Source organism: Sparus aurata, chromosome 9, assembly GCF_900880675.1.
Source record: "Sparus aurata chromosome 9, fSpaAur1.1, whole genome shotgun sequence".
Taxonomy (NCBI): domain Eukaryota; kingdom Metazoa; phylum Chordata; class Actinopteri; order Spariformes; family Sparidae; genus Sparus; species Sparus aurata.
Genome location: NC_044195.1, coordinates 28832369 through 28848112, shown reverse-complemented (window position 1 = coordinate 28848112; position 15744 = coordinate 28832369). Strand labels below are relative to the sequence as shown.

General features: G+C 40.9%; 1 protein-coding gene across 1 annotated transcript; it reads left to right on the top strand.

Annotated features, from left to right (window-relative positions):
• The first annotated feature begins 3547 nt into the window (after nucleotides 1-3547).
• Nucleotides 3548-14091, top strand: LOC115587766 (lactase-phlorizin hydrolase-like). Its single transcript, XM_030427745.1, has 17 exons — nucleotides 3548-4137; nucleotides 5117-5181; nucleotides 5359-5442; nucleotides 5545-5638; nucleotides 5964-6042; nucleotides 6465-7155; nucleotides 7247-7895; nucleotides 8025-9572; nucleotides 9741-10009; nucleotides 10095-10385; nucleotides 10614-10812; nucleotides 11025-11215; nucleotides 11341-11447; nucleotides 11540-11671; nucleotides 12093-12316; nucleotides 12468-12704; nucleotides 13461-14091. The coding sequence occupies exons 1-17, from the start codon at nucleotides 3549-3551 to the stop codon at nucleotides 13700-13702; spliced, it is 5691 nt and encodes a 1896-aa protein (XP_030283605.1). The 5' UTR covers nucleotide 3548; the 3' UTR covers nucleotides 13703-14091.
• The last annotated feature ends 1653 nt before the right edge of the window (nucleotides 14092-15744 follow it).

Below are 15744 nucleotides of genomic sequence, written 5' to 3'. Positions count from 1 at the left end.
CAAATATAGGTGCTCCAAAATGGACATTCTGTCACACATTTCCTTTTGCCATGGTGTTTAAAGATGTAAGTACGTTTCTTTAGATAATAGCATTGTGTCCAAGTTTAAAATTCTGGTATACTGACAAACATTTTGTATAGACTACTGGTTGTACTAATACAAATGTAATAGATTACAAAGTCTTTGCTGTTTTTGGGAGGATTGTGTGTCCGAGGGCAGAGAATGACAAGGACAACAAAGTTGCTGACACGTCATCTTTGAGCACTTATTATCAAAGAGTTCAGATAAGGAGAGGCATAAATTATTTTATAACACGGACAGAAGACTTCCGAGCATCCTTAATTAAATATGGAAAATAAAGCACCACCAGGACCTTGATGATCATCACATGATGGATTTCTGTGGAAACTTGGCAGGAAAGCTACCAAGAGTCTGAAAACACCAAACAGTAAAAGAACTGACATAAAGAAACTAAAATGTTAGGTAATGTGTTCGTATGTTATAAAGGAACCCATTTTAAAGTACAATTTGGATTATGTGAAATCTGGACTTCACTGTAACACCTGACAAAGTGACTTTAATCATTTTAAATTGTTAAAACATTTTAGCTCTTAAAACATAAATGTAATAGTCTACTCAGTAATTCTGAGGTAATTGGTTTGAAAGATAAAGAAGTTTTGCATCCGTATAAGATAATAGAAGATTTATCTTACTGTAATTGAAGCTTTGATTTGGGGAAGAATGGCAACATCCCTCACTCTCAACCCGACTGACAGACGTCTCCCTGTGAACATGAGTAGAAAAGTGCTCTTAACACAACATACATTTAAGAACATTTGTGTACACACTAAATGTCCACCAGTTGCAAAATATGTGGCAGACTTCAGCTGATGTTTTCAGTTCATTTAGGATATTTTGTCAAAGCACATTTATAGAAAATAAAATGAATGATGCTTCAGTATCCAGGTCTTTGTATTTTACACACTGTCACACTGTGATGGCAGACTGTGAGTCTTGTTTAATGTTATTCGTAAGACCTTTGCTTTTCCTACTGTGACAATTCAAAACTAAAGCTGTGCAGTGAAATACGTGCATGGATATTCTTTTATTGATTTCACTGGGATTGATTATTGAGGTAGGCATGATGATACACATGTAATCTGTGCCATAAATCAGGGTGTGAAAGGCTTCAGTTAGAAAAAGATTATCAGCTGGTTGTTAGGTTATAACTTTTAAGTTATAACATATTGCTCAATATATTAATGATATTTTACGTAATTAAAGCTGGCAACAGAAATGTCTTGTTGTATTTAACCATTAAAGGTCGCAAGAGCCAATCCTGTCAATCTATCCCATCTTTAATCGTCTTTCAGTCTTTCTTACCTCTGTCCGGAAACCGTTGATGGTAGAGCTGGTAAATCTTCTTGTTGAGTTCAAGGATATTTTGACGAATGGCAACACCTGCAGGCTACCTATCATGCAGAACACCATCCAAGTCACTCAGCGTCACCCAAACTTCTGAAAGCAAACTCAGCGTACTGCTGAAACATCTCTTTCAGCTCCATGCTCTCCCAGCCTCCATATTTTGATCTCAGAACTTCTGGCACTGTGGATCCATGAAGGACGACCAGAGGCTGGAGGCCCACGTCCAGCAGCTGTTTCAGGAGGGTCTGGTAACAGGTGACCACAGACTGTTGGAGCTGACTGGACCGGCCTGTAGATAGAAGATGAGCCCATGACAGTGGGACTTTGAAGTGGGTGTCTGCTCTGGATGGACTCAAAGTACTGCCATGATCCTGGAGGAATGGGATGACTGCAGTCAAAGGGATCATTCACCAAACCTTTCAGAGGGCCTGCGACAAGCATGAAGTCCTTCATAAAGACAAAACCCATACAGAAACACAGCCCACAATAGATACTTCATTCATATTATCCACGGATAGACAAGCTATTCAAAAGATTCTGTTTTCCTCTTATGCAATGTTACCCAATTAAAATCGATGTTGCATTCCAGCTGTGCAAGCTTCAGCTTTTTTTATTGCAGCTGTGAGATATGGCTGGGAAGACTTTGGACTCACGTGTCAAGTTATTCCTGCAGCCCATCCTTGTGCGCATGTTTGAACACCATAAAATATATTGTCACAACATAATTAGTTAAAAGAAAGAGACAGTAAAGTCATAAAATAGTTTAATTTATTCATCTTAGCAGCCAAATCGAGTTCAAAGTGGCCAATTTGTTCACGTGGAACCAACAAGTATGACTTTGCATTTCCTCAAAGGCACAACAGCAATTCAGAGTAAGATAAGAGTGGCTCCAACACCGCCTTTATTTCTCATGTTTATCATGGTTTTATCAACAGATTGGGTTGTAAAAACATGACTGAAAAGGTTAAAGAAAGGTTAAACCATTTTAAGAGGCGGGTAAGAGTCTTTTTGGTTTCCTTAAGGATGGAAGGAGGTAAAGTCATCCAAGTAATCGAAAGATCGGTGGTCTAATACCCAGATTATAGCTTGTGGAGGTGAGCGTGGTGGAGGCGTGGCTGCTGGAGAGTGAGAGGTGGAGAGGGCTCAGGAGAGCAGCGCCAGGTGAGTGATTGACAGAGCTGGCAACCACTCACCTGGCGCTGCTCTCCTGAGCCCTCTCCACCTTTCTCTCTCCTGCAGCCGCGCCTCCACCACACTCACCTCTACATAGCTGGACATCAAGTATCCCTGGGAAAGATGAACCCCAAATTGCTCCTTATGAGCAGGTTGGCACCTTTTGCAGCAGCCTCTTCCATCAGTGTATCAATGTGTGTGTGAATGTGTGAAAAGTGTTGCTTCACGTGGAAATTGTCAACACATTTTGCAGCTATTTTTATCAATAAAACCAAGCAAGTACATCAAAAGTACAGTTCAAATACATAACCCTTACCCTTTTGACAACCACCGTCACAAATTGCTGTAAAAATTAAGGAAATATTGTTCAGTCATGTTCTGCTCCTGTGCAATTATCATGCTGTCTAATCAGCAACTTGATACCTGTCTGGTCAGAAGTGCTCACTAATGCTGAGAAATAAAGCCTTTCGTGTCAATATGAAAAGTTTTAGCCATATTTTTTCCCAACTCCAGAAAATTTGGCAAATTTTTTTTTTTTGTGTGTATACTTTAATTCCCTGTCGCTTTGTTCACAGATCTGATTTATTTTGAGTGGTGGTCCAATCAAATTATTAGCAATATTCAAGAAATATTATGCTTAGGAATCAAAGTCACTACCAAAAGAACAGTCACCTGTGGTTTGCTGTTTAACTAAACTACAACTGAACAAAAAAATCTTGACCTGCACAAACACATGCTTTTTTTTTTTGACCTTGAATCATAAATCTTTGCCTCCTGTTTGATCTATTTTATCAGATATTTTTCAAGGCTATGACCACTCCATGACCCCTGCATACTTTAGTGCCACTTATGAAACTCTGGTTTGACTGAAGGTTCAAGCTTGTAAACAGGAACTGCTATATATAGCTTCACCATGCAGTGGCTTGTTCAGTTCCCAAAACACGGACAATATGTCGTTACTGGGGCGACTTCTCCCTCTGTGTTTACTAAGTTTGTATGGGTGCATGTGCCAGGACCATGATGATCATCCACCGGCCATGTTTCTTGCAGGTCCTCTGACCAACAATGGAGAACCCTCCAAAGGAGCAGACCCCTTTGACTGCAGTCATCCCATTCCTCCAGGCTTATGGCAGTACTTTGAGTCCCTCCAGAGCAGAGGGGTGACCCACTTCAAAGTGCCGCTCTCATGGGCTCATCTTCTACCTACAGGCCGGTCCAGTCAGCCCCAGCAGGCCGTGGTCGCCTGTTACCAGACCCTCCTGAAACAGCTGCACGACGTGGGCCTTCAGCCTCTGGTCGTCCTTCATGGATCCACAGTGCCAGAAGTTCTGAGATCAAGGTACGGAGGCTGGGAGAGCACAGAGCTGAAAGAGATGTTCCAACAGTACGCTGAGTTTGTGTTCAGAGAGTTTGGACAGCTGTCAGACTCCTGGGTGACACTGAGCAGCCTGGATGAGCTGAGAGATGCTGATCTGCAAAATGCTCTTGATGCACACTCCAGCGTCTACCGCCGTTACCACCAGCTGTTTCCTGGGAAAGGTAGGAGATCAATTCATTGCATCACAAGCTGAGGACTAATGATATCTTGTATAAAACTTGTGAGAGATATTTAGACAAATAGAGACAAATCTGGTCATTCATTATGAAAATGTGAATTCAATTGTGAAATGCTCAGGGATATTTTCTTCACTCGAGTATATCTGATGAATAGAAACACATATTTTAAAGATATTGTTGCCATAAATATCTGGTACCTCTGAAATAAAGGAGCAGACAAGATGTGTGACTCTGATCAAGTTGTAACACTGACAAAACATTTTCTGGAGGAGAAAACATCCATGAAGAGTCTCAGGAAACGTGCTAGCCCAAACCTTATTACTGTATGAAAGATATGGATAAATGAAACCTAAGTCATCTAGTGGTAAAAAGATGGCTAATAGTGAGTGCAGTCGTACATCTTGTTACTTATGAATGAAACTATAGTGAAAATCCACCTTCATCTTTTGCTGGGGAGCAGCCAGAAGCCCTGGATGCAACTTTGGGAATGAAGGTTCTACAGTAGATGAAACATTACAGACCAGAACTGAACAGAACAACTGTTTCTTAAAGTATTGACCCCAATAAAGTCTTGTCAGTCTGTTTTTACACAACTTATTATGGCACTCACCTATAAACAACATGACTGTAAGAGGGCAAGAGTCAGGGTGCTCTGGATATTAGATAATAATATTTTGGAGTCATCTTTCTTATCTCCTGTTGTAGTTGTCCAACTTGATCAGATTGATCAATGGCTGGATTTTTCTTGTCCTCAAAGGGGATATTTGTTTCCACAGGGTGCATAATGTATCCTCTCCAGAGCGTAGATAGATGTGTAGTAATTATGGCAGTGTTTGATAACTGTTTCCATATCTGCTGACCACCTGTACCAAAGTTCATGATAAGGGGGTGGAGTAGTGTAGGGGAACGAAGAATGCACTCTCTCTGGCTAATAAGTTTATTATCATGTCACATGTTACAGATGGAGGAGTATCAGTTGGCGTGAAGGCCAGTAAAGTCCCAGTCATCTGTGACACTCAGCTACTGGTGAGATCACATCATCACACAGAACATGAGCACATCAAACATGTTCTGAGTTGCCATAATATCAAAACAGCATAAACAGTGCATAAACAATGTGGTTAGTTGATTGTATTTGTGTCAGGGAAAAGTTCAAAGCTTTCCACGCATCCAGTTACAGTCACACATGCATCTCTATTTCAGAAATATACAGATTTCCTCTCTGTTAAAATTCAATATGACTGCACCAATGGAAAAAACCTGGCGGAGGAACTGAAAAATGTTTTGGTATGTAGAAATTGAATTTAATATTTAGTTTACAGTCTTCAGTTCTGTAATCGTCGACCTCTAACTGAGAATTCTTATTTGAACATTATTGTTTTCTTGCAGGCAAAGTGTGGAGAGAAACCCATTCTGTTTTATGAGGTGAACATCAATGACTGTGCCCCCTCTGAGTTCCTGTCAGATACCAAAGTCTCAAAAGGTAATCTCCATCATCAAGAGTCACATCCTAAGAATAGTGAAACACTATTGCCTGCTTACTGCAAGTTTTAAGTAATCCTAAAAGTAGAAAACAAAATTGTATCACAGGTCACTTTAGACACTTTGATTTGCCGTCCTGTCAGAAATACAACTAATAGTGATGTATTGTGATTTTATTCATATTAAGTCATTTATTTACTAATGCTTGAGCTGCATTTGATCACTGTATGATATGAAATGTATTATTCTAATTCGATACCATGAAGGATACATGGATCAAACTGTATGATACATGACATTTATGATATATTCATATACTTTTACAGCACTGAGCAATGGAGACCACAATCTTCTTGGATTCGACATGGAAAATATATTCGCTCCAGATGACACTATTCCAAAAAGGTATAACTGTGCATACAGAGTATTAACAATTTAATCTGCAGTATATCTTGCCTGTGAAAAATATTGCGTGTCCTTGGCTCAGAAAACGCACACAAAAAATTACAACAGAGGGACTGTGTAGAAGAATGAAAATAGAAAATGTTCGGCACTACGCTATTACACAATATGCATTCATGTGTTTAGGCAGCCCAGTCTTCAGAATAAAATGTCAGCAGCTAAGGTATTTGCGAACTACTGATACATTCACAATTGTTAGTGTAAACATATAGTTGCAACATAAAGAAAGGTCCATCCATGATTTACAGAAACATACATTGCCAGCGTTCATTATTCTGTCGATTGGTCAAAAAACACTTGGCCTTTATTTATCTTCAATTTCCCCATTAATTGTATTTTCAACGTCTTGTCCCTATTGTCTTCAGTCGTTCACACCAAAGTGACAAAAACAGAAACGATCTTCAAACATCATGTTTAGCGACCTACTGCAAAACCTGGGGCAATTTTGCAACCATGACCTCATTCGAGCGAGATGCCTTCTTGAATGAATCCTTTCCTATTGGCTTCCAGTGGGCCACCTCCAGTGAGTCCTTCAAGGTTGAAGGAGGCTGGTTAGAAGGTGGGAAGGGAGAAACCATCTGGGACCGTTTTGGCCATGAAAACAAGGTTTTTGACAATCAAACAGCCGATTTAGCTTGTGACAGTTACCACAAGATGGATTATGATGTCTATCTGCTGCGAGGTCTTCATGTCAACACCTACCAGTTTTCCATCTCCTGGGCCCGTATTTTCCCCTCAGGCTTCAATGACAGCCATTCAGAAAAAGGGGCTCTGTACTATGACAAGCTGATCGATGCCCTCATTGAGTCTGGCATACAACCTGTTATCACTCTCTACCACTGGGACCTGCCCCAGGCACTCCAGGACAAAGGTGGATGGACCAGCGCTTTCATTGTTGAGGCCTTCAAGGACTACGCAGACTTCTGCTTCTCCAGGTTTGGAGACAAGGTCAAGACCTGGAACACATTCAGTAGCCCCTGGGTGGTGAGCCATGCTGGGTATGGCACTGGTGAGCATCCCCCTGAAGTAAAAGACTATGTGGTTGCCTCCTATCAGGTGAGCAAAATGGTCTTACTGTAATGTAGACATGCACTGCATCATTGTCATCCTTACGTTCTTAACACAAACATTTACTTTTGACTTGCAGGCCACTCACAATATGCTCAAAGCCCATGCTGAGGCCTGGCATGTCTACAATGACAAGTACAGGAAGACACAAGGAGGGGAAGTAGGCATTGCACTGAACTCAGACTGGGCTGAGCCCATGAACTCCTTGAGACCTGAAGACATAACAGCTGCAGATCGCTACCTGCAGTTCATGCTGGGCTGGTTTGCACATCCTATATTTGTGGATGGAGATTATCCTGCAACACTCAAGACTCAGATAGAGATGAAAAAAAACAAGTGCCCCCTCTCTGCTCCTGCAACACTTCCAGTTTTTACTCCTGAGGAGAGACAGAGGATAAAAGGAACAGCAGACTTTTTTGGATTAAACCACTATACCTCCCGGTTGGTCATCAGCAGTGATGGTGGCTGCACCCCTGGTCCTCAGGGGGTAGGTGACTTCCAGGCACATGTTGACCCTTTATGGCCCTCGACAGCTTCAGACTGGATATATTCTGCACCTTGGGGCCTCCGGAGGCTTTTAAAGTACATTTCTAATGAATACTTGACTGTTACCAAAGTGCCTATCCATATAACTGGTAATGGTATGCCGACTGACTACAGTGGAGACACTCTCAATGATACCCAACGAGTACAGTACATGAACAGTTACATCAATGAGGCCCTGAAAGGTATGTTGTTGAAAGTAGCTTCTTATGTAAATATACCTTTATTCAAACTTTCCCCACTTTTTCAGAACGTGTCATTCAAGTTCATGTTGAGTAAGATTTAGTGGATGATTGTCTTTTTTCTCTCACCAGCTATACATTTGGATAATGTAGATGTGCAGCGCTTTACCGTCCAGTCACTCATGGATGGCTTTGAAGGTCCACAAGGTTACAGTGAACGTTTTGGATTGCACCATGTTATGTTTGACCTGCCTGACAGACCTAGGACCCCGAAGCAGTCTGCCTACTTTTACTCCAAAGTTATTGAGAACAACGGTTTTGCCTCCAAAAAACCGTATGCACCAGAACTTATAAACATGGTGCCAAATACACTTCCCTCACTCCCACCATCCACAGTCCCATCAAAAGCCAAGATAGTTTGGTGGAGATTCTCCAGCCAAACAGATTTTGAGAGAAAACTTTATCACTACGGCACTTTCCCACAAGGTTTCAGTTGGGGAGTATCGTCTTCTGCTTACCAGATTGAAGGAGCCTGGAACACTGATGGGAAGGGGCCCAGCGTCTGGGATACATTCACCCAAAAACCTGGCAGTATTCCTGCTAATGCAAATGGAGATGTAGCATGTGACAGTTATAACAGACTTGATGAAGACCTCTACATGCTTCGAGCTCTGAAGGTAAAGTCATACAGATTCTCTTTGTCATGGTCCAGGATCTTTCCTAACGGTCGGCGTGCCTCCCTGAACCAGAAAGGTGTTGACTACTACAACAGACTCATTGATAGCCTCTTGGGGTACAATATCACTCCCATGGTGACACTCTACCATTGGGACCTCCCTCAAGCTTTGCAAGACCTTGATGGCTGGGACAATGTAGACATGATTAACATTTTTAATGAATTTTGTGACTTTTGCTTTGCCACCTTTGGAGACCGAGTGAAATTTTGGATGACTTTTAACCAGCCTCAAACAATTGCCTGGTCAGGATATGGACTTGGAAAGATCCCACCAAATGTTAAGAATCCAGGAGTTGCACCGTATAGAGTTGCGCACAACCTTATAAAAGCACACGCCACGGTTTACCACACATATGATGATAAGTATCGCAAAACCCAAGGAGGTCTAGTATCTATTGCCCTCAATGCTGATTGGATTGAACCTGAAGATGTTAATGTTCCCCGTGAAGTGGTGGCTGCTGACCGTGCTCTGCAGTTTCAACTGGGTTGGTTTGCACACCCCATTTTCAAGACTGGTGACTATCCTGATGCAATGAAGTGGCAAGTTGGAAACAAAAGTGAGCTCCAAGATCTTCCAGGGACAAGACTACCTTCCTTCACCAAAGAAGAAAAGAACTTCATCAAGGGAACTGCTGATGTGTTCTGTGTTAATCATTATACTACAAAGATAGTCGGCCATGTTGCAGCTCGGCTTAGCCCTCCGTCTTATCAATCTGACCAGGACGTGACAGAAACGGAGGAAACAGATTCACCTGCTACTGCCATCGGTGGGCAGAGAGCTGTAGCATGGGGATTGAGAAGACTCCTCAACTGGATCAAAGAAGAATATGGAGATCCAGAGATTTACATTACGGAGAATGGAGTAGCCACAGACGTTAAGACCACAGCTGATGACATAGACAGAGTATTTTACTACAAAACCTATGTTGATGAGGCTTTGAAGGGTGAGTTCCTCAAGTTTAAGGCAACACTTTTTGGTCGTACCTTTGATCAAACAACCTGAAGACCAAATTCCTGACATTGATGACATCATTTTTTGAATGTTTCATTCCCTCAGTGGTTTTCTCTTTGCCATTCTGAATGCAGTTATCTCTATTCATGTCTTTACACAGCTCATAATCTTGATGGTGTGAAGGTGAAAGGATACATAGCAACGTCACTCATGGATTCGTTTGAGTGGCTCAGTGGTTATACAGTAAACTTTGGGCTGCACTCCGTCAACTTTGCAGACCCAAACCGGCCGAGGACACCGAAGCGTTCTGCTCACTATTATTACCAAGTCATGAAGGACAATGGCTTCCCATTACCAGATGAAGAGAAGGTACTTTATGGACAGTTTCCCAAGAACTTTCATTGGAGTACTGCCAGTGCCGCTTACCAGGTAAGTAACACTTATGCATTTAATCTACAATGGCAGAGTGCACTTGTATCAATATACAAGCCTAAAGCACAAACTTTTATTTCAGATTGAAGGGAGCTGGAGAGCCCACGGAAAGGGACTGAGCATCTGGGACAAGTTTTCCCACACCCCTCTGAGAACGAACGACGGTGAAAATGCCGATATTGCTTGTGACAGTTACAACAAGATTGACAAGGATGTGGAGGTGCTGAAGAAGCTGAGGGTGACCCACTATCGCTTCTCTGTATCCTGGCCCAGAGTGCTTCCTGATGGCACCAACAACCACATTAACGAAGCCGGACTGAACTACTACCATAGATTACTGGATGCTCTGGAAGCTGCTAATATTCAGCCCCAGGTAGGCAAAGCTGTTCTTCAATGCCACTAATGTTTACTATGTTTAATAATGTATGAGGACATTTTTTTGATTTGATGTCTCCTAACGGTAGTATTGAGGACATTAAAAGGGCATGACTCCAGAAATGATTGTCTCACCAAATTACAGTAGGGCTTGAAAGGGAAAAACATCACCTGTATGAAAAGTATTTAGTACTGTATTTCAGATTTCCTCTCATCTGTTTCCCAGCTGACCCTGTACCACTGGGATCTCCCCCTGGCTCTACACAAAGTCGGAGGTTGGGAGAATGAAACCATCGTCCAGAGATTCCGAGATTATGCCGATGTTTTATTCAGCCGACTTGGAAACAGAGTGAAGTTCTGGATCACTCTAAACGAACCCTACATTGTGGCGAACCTTGGCTACGGATATGGTACCTTTGCACCAGGTGATGAAAAAAAAAAATCTTTGGAGATACTTTTATGTCTCAAATAAAGCTGTTATTGGAGCATAATTGTTATTTAATGTGTTTTACATTGCAACAGAAGAAGTAATCAACCTTAGAAGACTAAGAAGTTTAGTGAGAAACCTGTTACCTGAAAACTTTACACTGTGTCATGATGAATAGCAACAATGTCAGTAACTCCTCAAATGTTTCAGGCATTGTGAGAAAGCAGTATATTGTAGCTCACAACCTGATCAAGGCCCACGCTGAGGCCTGGCACCTCTACAACGACAAGTACAGAGCAACACAGGGTGGCCTCATCTCCATTACCATCAATTCAGACTGGACGGAGCCGAGGAACCCACACAAGCAGGAGGATGTGGATGCAGCCAACCGCTATTTGCAGGTAGAAATATGTGAAATAGAGTTTGAGTTGCTTTTAGCAAAACCTTTTTGGTTGCGTTATGAAACCCCACACAACTGGTATACAAAGCAGCTTATAAGAATCATATAACATATTTTATCCTGCAGTTCTTCCTTGGCTGGTTTGCCAATCCCATCTTCAAAGGTGACTATCCTGAAGTAATGAAAACAATCATTCGCAAAAGAAGCCTTGCTGCAGGTCTCCCTGAATCACGGTAAATTTGAAACAGTCGCTCAGTAAATGTGTTCATTGTTTAAAGAGAAGTCCTGGGATGAGCTTTCAAGAAAACTCTTTTCTCTAAAATAGGCTTCCTGAGTTCACCCCTGAGGAAATCAAGAGGATCAAAGGGACTCACGATTACTTTGGCCTCAACCATTACTGCTCAGTACTTTCACACCCAGTGGATCTGGGTAATCAACAGGATTATGAAGGTGACAGGTAGGTTTGAATTGTCTAAAAAAAGTTAGACCTTGATTTAGTGCTTGCCTCATGCTTTGTACATTAGTTTCTTTGAGAGTGAGGAACAAAGTCTGCGAACGTGTCAGGGGAGCTGGGGAATTGAACCAGCAACCTTTCAATGACTCAATGACCCCCTACCACCTGAGCTACAGCATTCCTAAGATTCCACTTTACTCCTTGAAAATACAAAATTAAATTTTTTCACTATTTTGACACTACATATTGTGCATGTAAAACGAAACGCCTAGATTACATGGGGGCTTTTTAATTTACCACACAGTCCCTAGCAGAAAGGTAACAGAAGAGGGAATTAAACCCCCCACCACAAAAGTAGATGCTGAAATATATCTAACATACGGTATTTGACTAATGCTGATCTGATGTCTAATCCAAAATCCAGGGGCACTGTAGTAACCCATGACCGCACCTGGATTGGATCTGGCTCTTTCTGGCTAAAGATCACTCCATTTGGATTCAGGAAACTACTGAAGTTCATCAAGGATGAGTATGGAAATCCACCCATCTACGTCACAGAGAACGGGGTCTCAGAACGAGGAGCAGTTGACTTGAATGACATACCCAGAATGTACTTCTATGAAAACTACATAAACCAGGCCCTGAAAGGTACCAGAGACAGTAAAAAACAAGTATCTAACATGTTATTACCTTGCATACATGTCTTTTAAATGTACAGGTCAATGAAATAGTTTCCAAGACACAAACCTCTATTTAGGACAAGGTTTGTTAAACGTAGCTGTTACTGTTGATCTTTCAGCTGTTGTTCTGGATGGAGTTGATCTGCGAGCCTACACAGCCTGGTCCTTGATGGACAACTTCGAGTGGGCTGCTGGGTACTCTGAGCAATTTGGACTTTTCTATGTGAACCGCTCTGACCCCACTCTTCCTCGCATCCCGAAGAACTCAGCCTCTCGTTACGCAACCATCATCAACTGCAATGGCTTCCCAGACCCGGCTCTTGGACCCCATGAGTGTTTGAACCTTGAATCTGCAGGTAATGTAACACTGAGTCTGATGTGATTATTATAAGATTCAGGAAGAATCAACTTCATCCAGCCTTTTCATGCAAAAATAATTTGATGACAAAGTCACAATGTTTCAAATGTTTGTTTATACTCTAAAATAAGTGAAAAATCATTCCAAGAATGAAAAAAATAAAAATAATATTTTCCAACTAACTAATATGTTGGAAATACTTTTGTTCCAATGCAATAAACTCTTTTCATTTACCCTTTTGCAACAGAGGTAGATCTTACCTATTGAAGCTACATTTAGATAAAAGTTGGGACTACTTGAAGATAATTTACTTCAAAAACTGCTGTTAAATCACAGAAAATAAAGTGCAAGAAAAATGTTGATTTTCTTTAAAAAGTGGAGCCTGTCTACAATCTTATTTTGTTAAAAATATACTTTTTCCCTGTTTGTTTTTTTTAGAAGAGAATCTAACATTTTGTCATTGAATTAACAATGTTATATCTCAAAATGAAAACAGTAATAATCAAGGCTTTAAGGATCCACGTCCTGATTTAGACATGGCACTCATGCCTAAATGATTAAACATGGCTTCCAAACATTTCTCACCACCAAGCATAGATTTTATTTCTGGAGAGTAAGCAAACAAAAATGTCTATTATTATTATCATATCATATCTATCTATTCTAAACAGATCTGATCTAGATAAAAAACACAAGGTGTACAGGAAAAGAAAAATTGACATTCTCCCTGTTTCTTCTTCCTGTCTTTCACCAGCTACAAGCACTCCCACACCAGATCACACTGCACATACAGCTGTGCCTGTGCTGCCCCCGAACATTGTGGAGTTCCTGGGTCTGAAACTCACACCTCAGAACGCTGAAGTCGGACTTTATGTCATCTTTGCGTTCCTTCTTGTGAGTGTACTTTGTATGATCTTTGTTGTATATCGGCTCCTGAAAACGAGAAAGAATTCAAAAGCAGTTCTAGGAGAAACCGTGAGGTTGGACAGAATGTGAGGAGACTTGTGGCGGAAAGTGAAAACTCTGTAAATCAAGTTGTTGGCAGCTTTTCTAAATGGCTGCCTGTTTATGAGCAGAATAAATGTGAATTTCTTTTGTTTTTTTAATCTAACATCAATACAGAGAAATGTGTTGCTTCAGGTTTTGGGACATTTTACCTCCATTATGATCTTCATAGAACCACCATTGAGAAATGTTGTTTTTCCAAAAAATGTGATATTTGTTGAGCCACTTAAGATAATGGCATTATTTCAAGAATATAACAATTCTTAGCCATTTAAATAAATTGTAATTTTGTTTGGCAAACTGTTCAATTAATTGGTATTGACACTTTGCCTCCATAACATTGTTGTAATGTGTATTATTTGTAACAGCTTTGGCTCAAATAAAAACAAGTCAAATCAACATTTGCAGCCACACAGTTACTCCAACCATGTCTGTGCCTGTATCTTATTGCTACGCTGAAAAAAAAAATCTGTAAATATTGGATTCAGGAATGTTTTAAATTAAATTAAAGAGTATTCCTTCAAAGTTTCCAGTTTGTGTGTGTCACTGTCATTGAACGACCTCCTGGTGGCGCCAGTGAATCATTTTCTGTCAGGACATTGGCTGTGATGCTGCTGTTGCTGCAATACAAAGTGGTTTTACATTTGTTAATTATCAACATGGAAATTAAACTAAAGCTAAAGAAGGGGATGAATAATAAAATAAAAAACAATAACAAATCAGGCAATGTAGGAGGGTGTTCCTTCATCATCATCATCATCATCATCACTTTACTTTTATTTAAAAGGGCACTTTGTAGTTTCAGGGAACACATTTTCACATCATTAAATGACTTTTTTGAATGACAATAAACTGAATAACAAACTGACCTTAAAGGACAACACAATTTCATACTTTTACATTGTTTATGTAATGTAATATTCTCCTCTGAGAACAGCTTGTTTATTCAGTTACTGAAAAAAATAGAACATGTTTTACTTCATATTATTACCTCATTAATCGTGTAAATATACGCATTTCAAAATGTCCTCTCTAAAAACTACACAGTGCCCCTTTAAACATGGGAGGCCATTGAAAGCAAGCAGATAACACCACAAACAATACATTCATTTGTATTTAGATTACAGCACATTTAAATAAACAAAAGCAATTTTGCAGTCCACAAGAATTGATAGCGGTGACATCATTTTGACTAAAACTCCTTTATTTGTATCACTCAGTGTCTATTAAAGAGGGTTAATGAGGTTAAAATGGATTAGGTCACAGCAGGATTTAGTTTGCCACTGTTCCATCGATGACCTCTGGCTGTAAAAGCATCACGACCTGGAGGAGGCAGTCAGACGTGCCCCTACATGTTCCTCCCACTCAATAACATGATCCGCACAAACAGCTCCTCCCTGACAAGGTGCTCGCGGGGCAGATGCACATCTTCTCTGCACTCCTGCTAGGAAACCTACGTCTGGTCTCCAGGGAGACCGCCCGTCTCAGCAGGATGTGCGCATTAACAAACAGTGGGTGTCTGTCCTGCACGCCCTCCCCAACAGCTCCGATCAACGAGGCGCCTGTTCAATATCTTGAAACCCCAGAGTCTGTCAAGATGGGGTATGAGTCAGGTTGGAAGGAAAACACATTCGCTCATAGTTTCATAAAAAGGTTTTTAGGTCAGCTTGATTAACTTGCGTAAAAGTTTGATGACTTGCACATGTGTGAGTTCTTGCCAATCTCCGGGTTATGCACACGTGTGCACTGGAAGGACTCAGGAAGTGTTACTGTTATAATGAATTGAGATAATTTCATACATCATGTGCAGTGAATAAAACATGACGGGCTGCACGCTGAGTATTAACTTAAGCTTGGTAATTCAATCATTAAACAGAAGCAGCAGCGTTACGACTTGCATATGTGATGGTGAGCGTGTTTGTACAGTAACACAGGAGAATACAGGGATGGATATTCTTGTATAACATGATGATAACACAGTCGTCTGCACTCAGTTTTTAAATGTGACACTAAAAAAGAAATATCTAACCTTG

Excerpts from the sequence above, each read along its gene's own strand:
- LOC115587766 (XM_030427745.1), top strand. The coding sequence starts at position 3,549 with ATGTCGTTACTGGGGCGACTTCTCCCTCTGTGTTTACTAAGTTTGTAT. Across the intron at positions 5,182-5,358 it reads TCTGTGACACTCAGCTACTG|AAATATACAGATTTCCTCTC; the intron begins GTGAGATCACAT and ends TCTCTATTTCAG. Across the intron at positions 11,216-11,340 it reads CAGCCAACCGCTATTTGCAG|TTCTTCCTTGGCTGGTTTGC; the intron begins GTAGAAATATGT and ends TTTATCCTGCAG.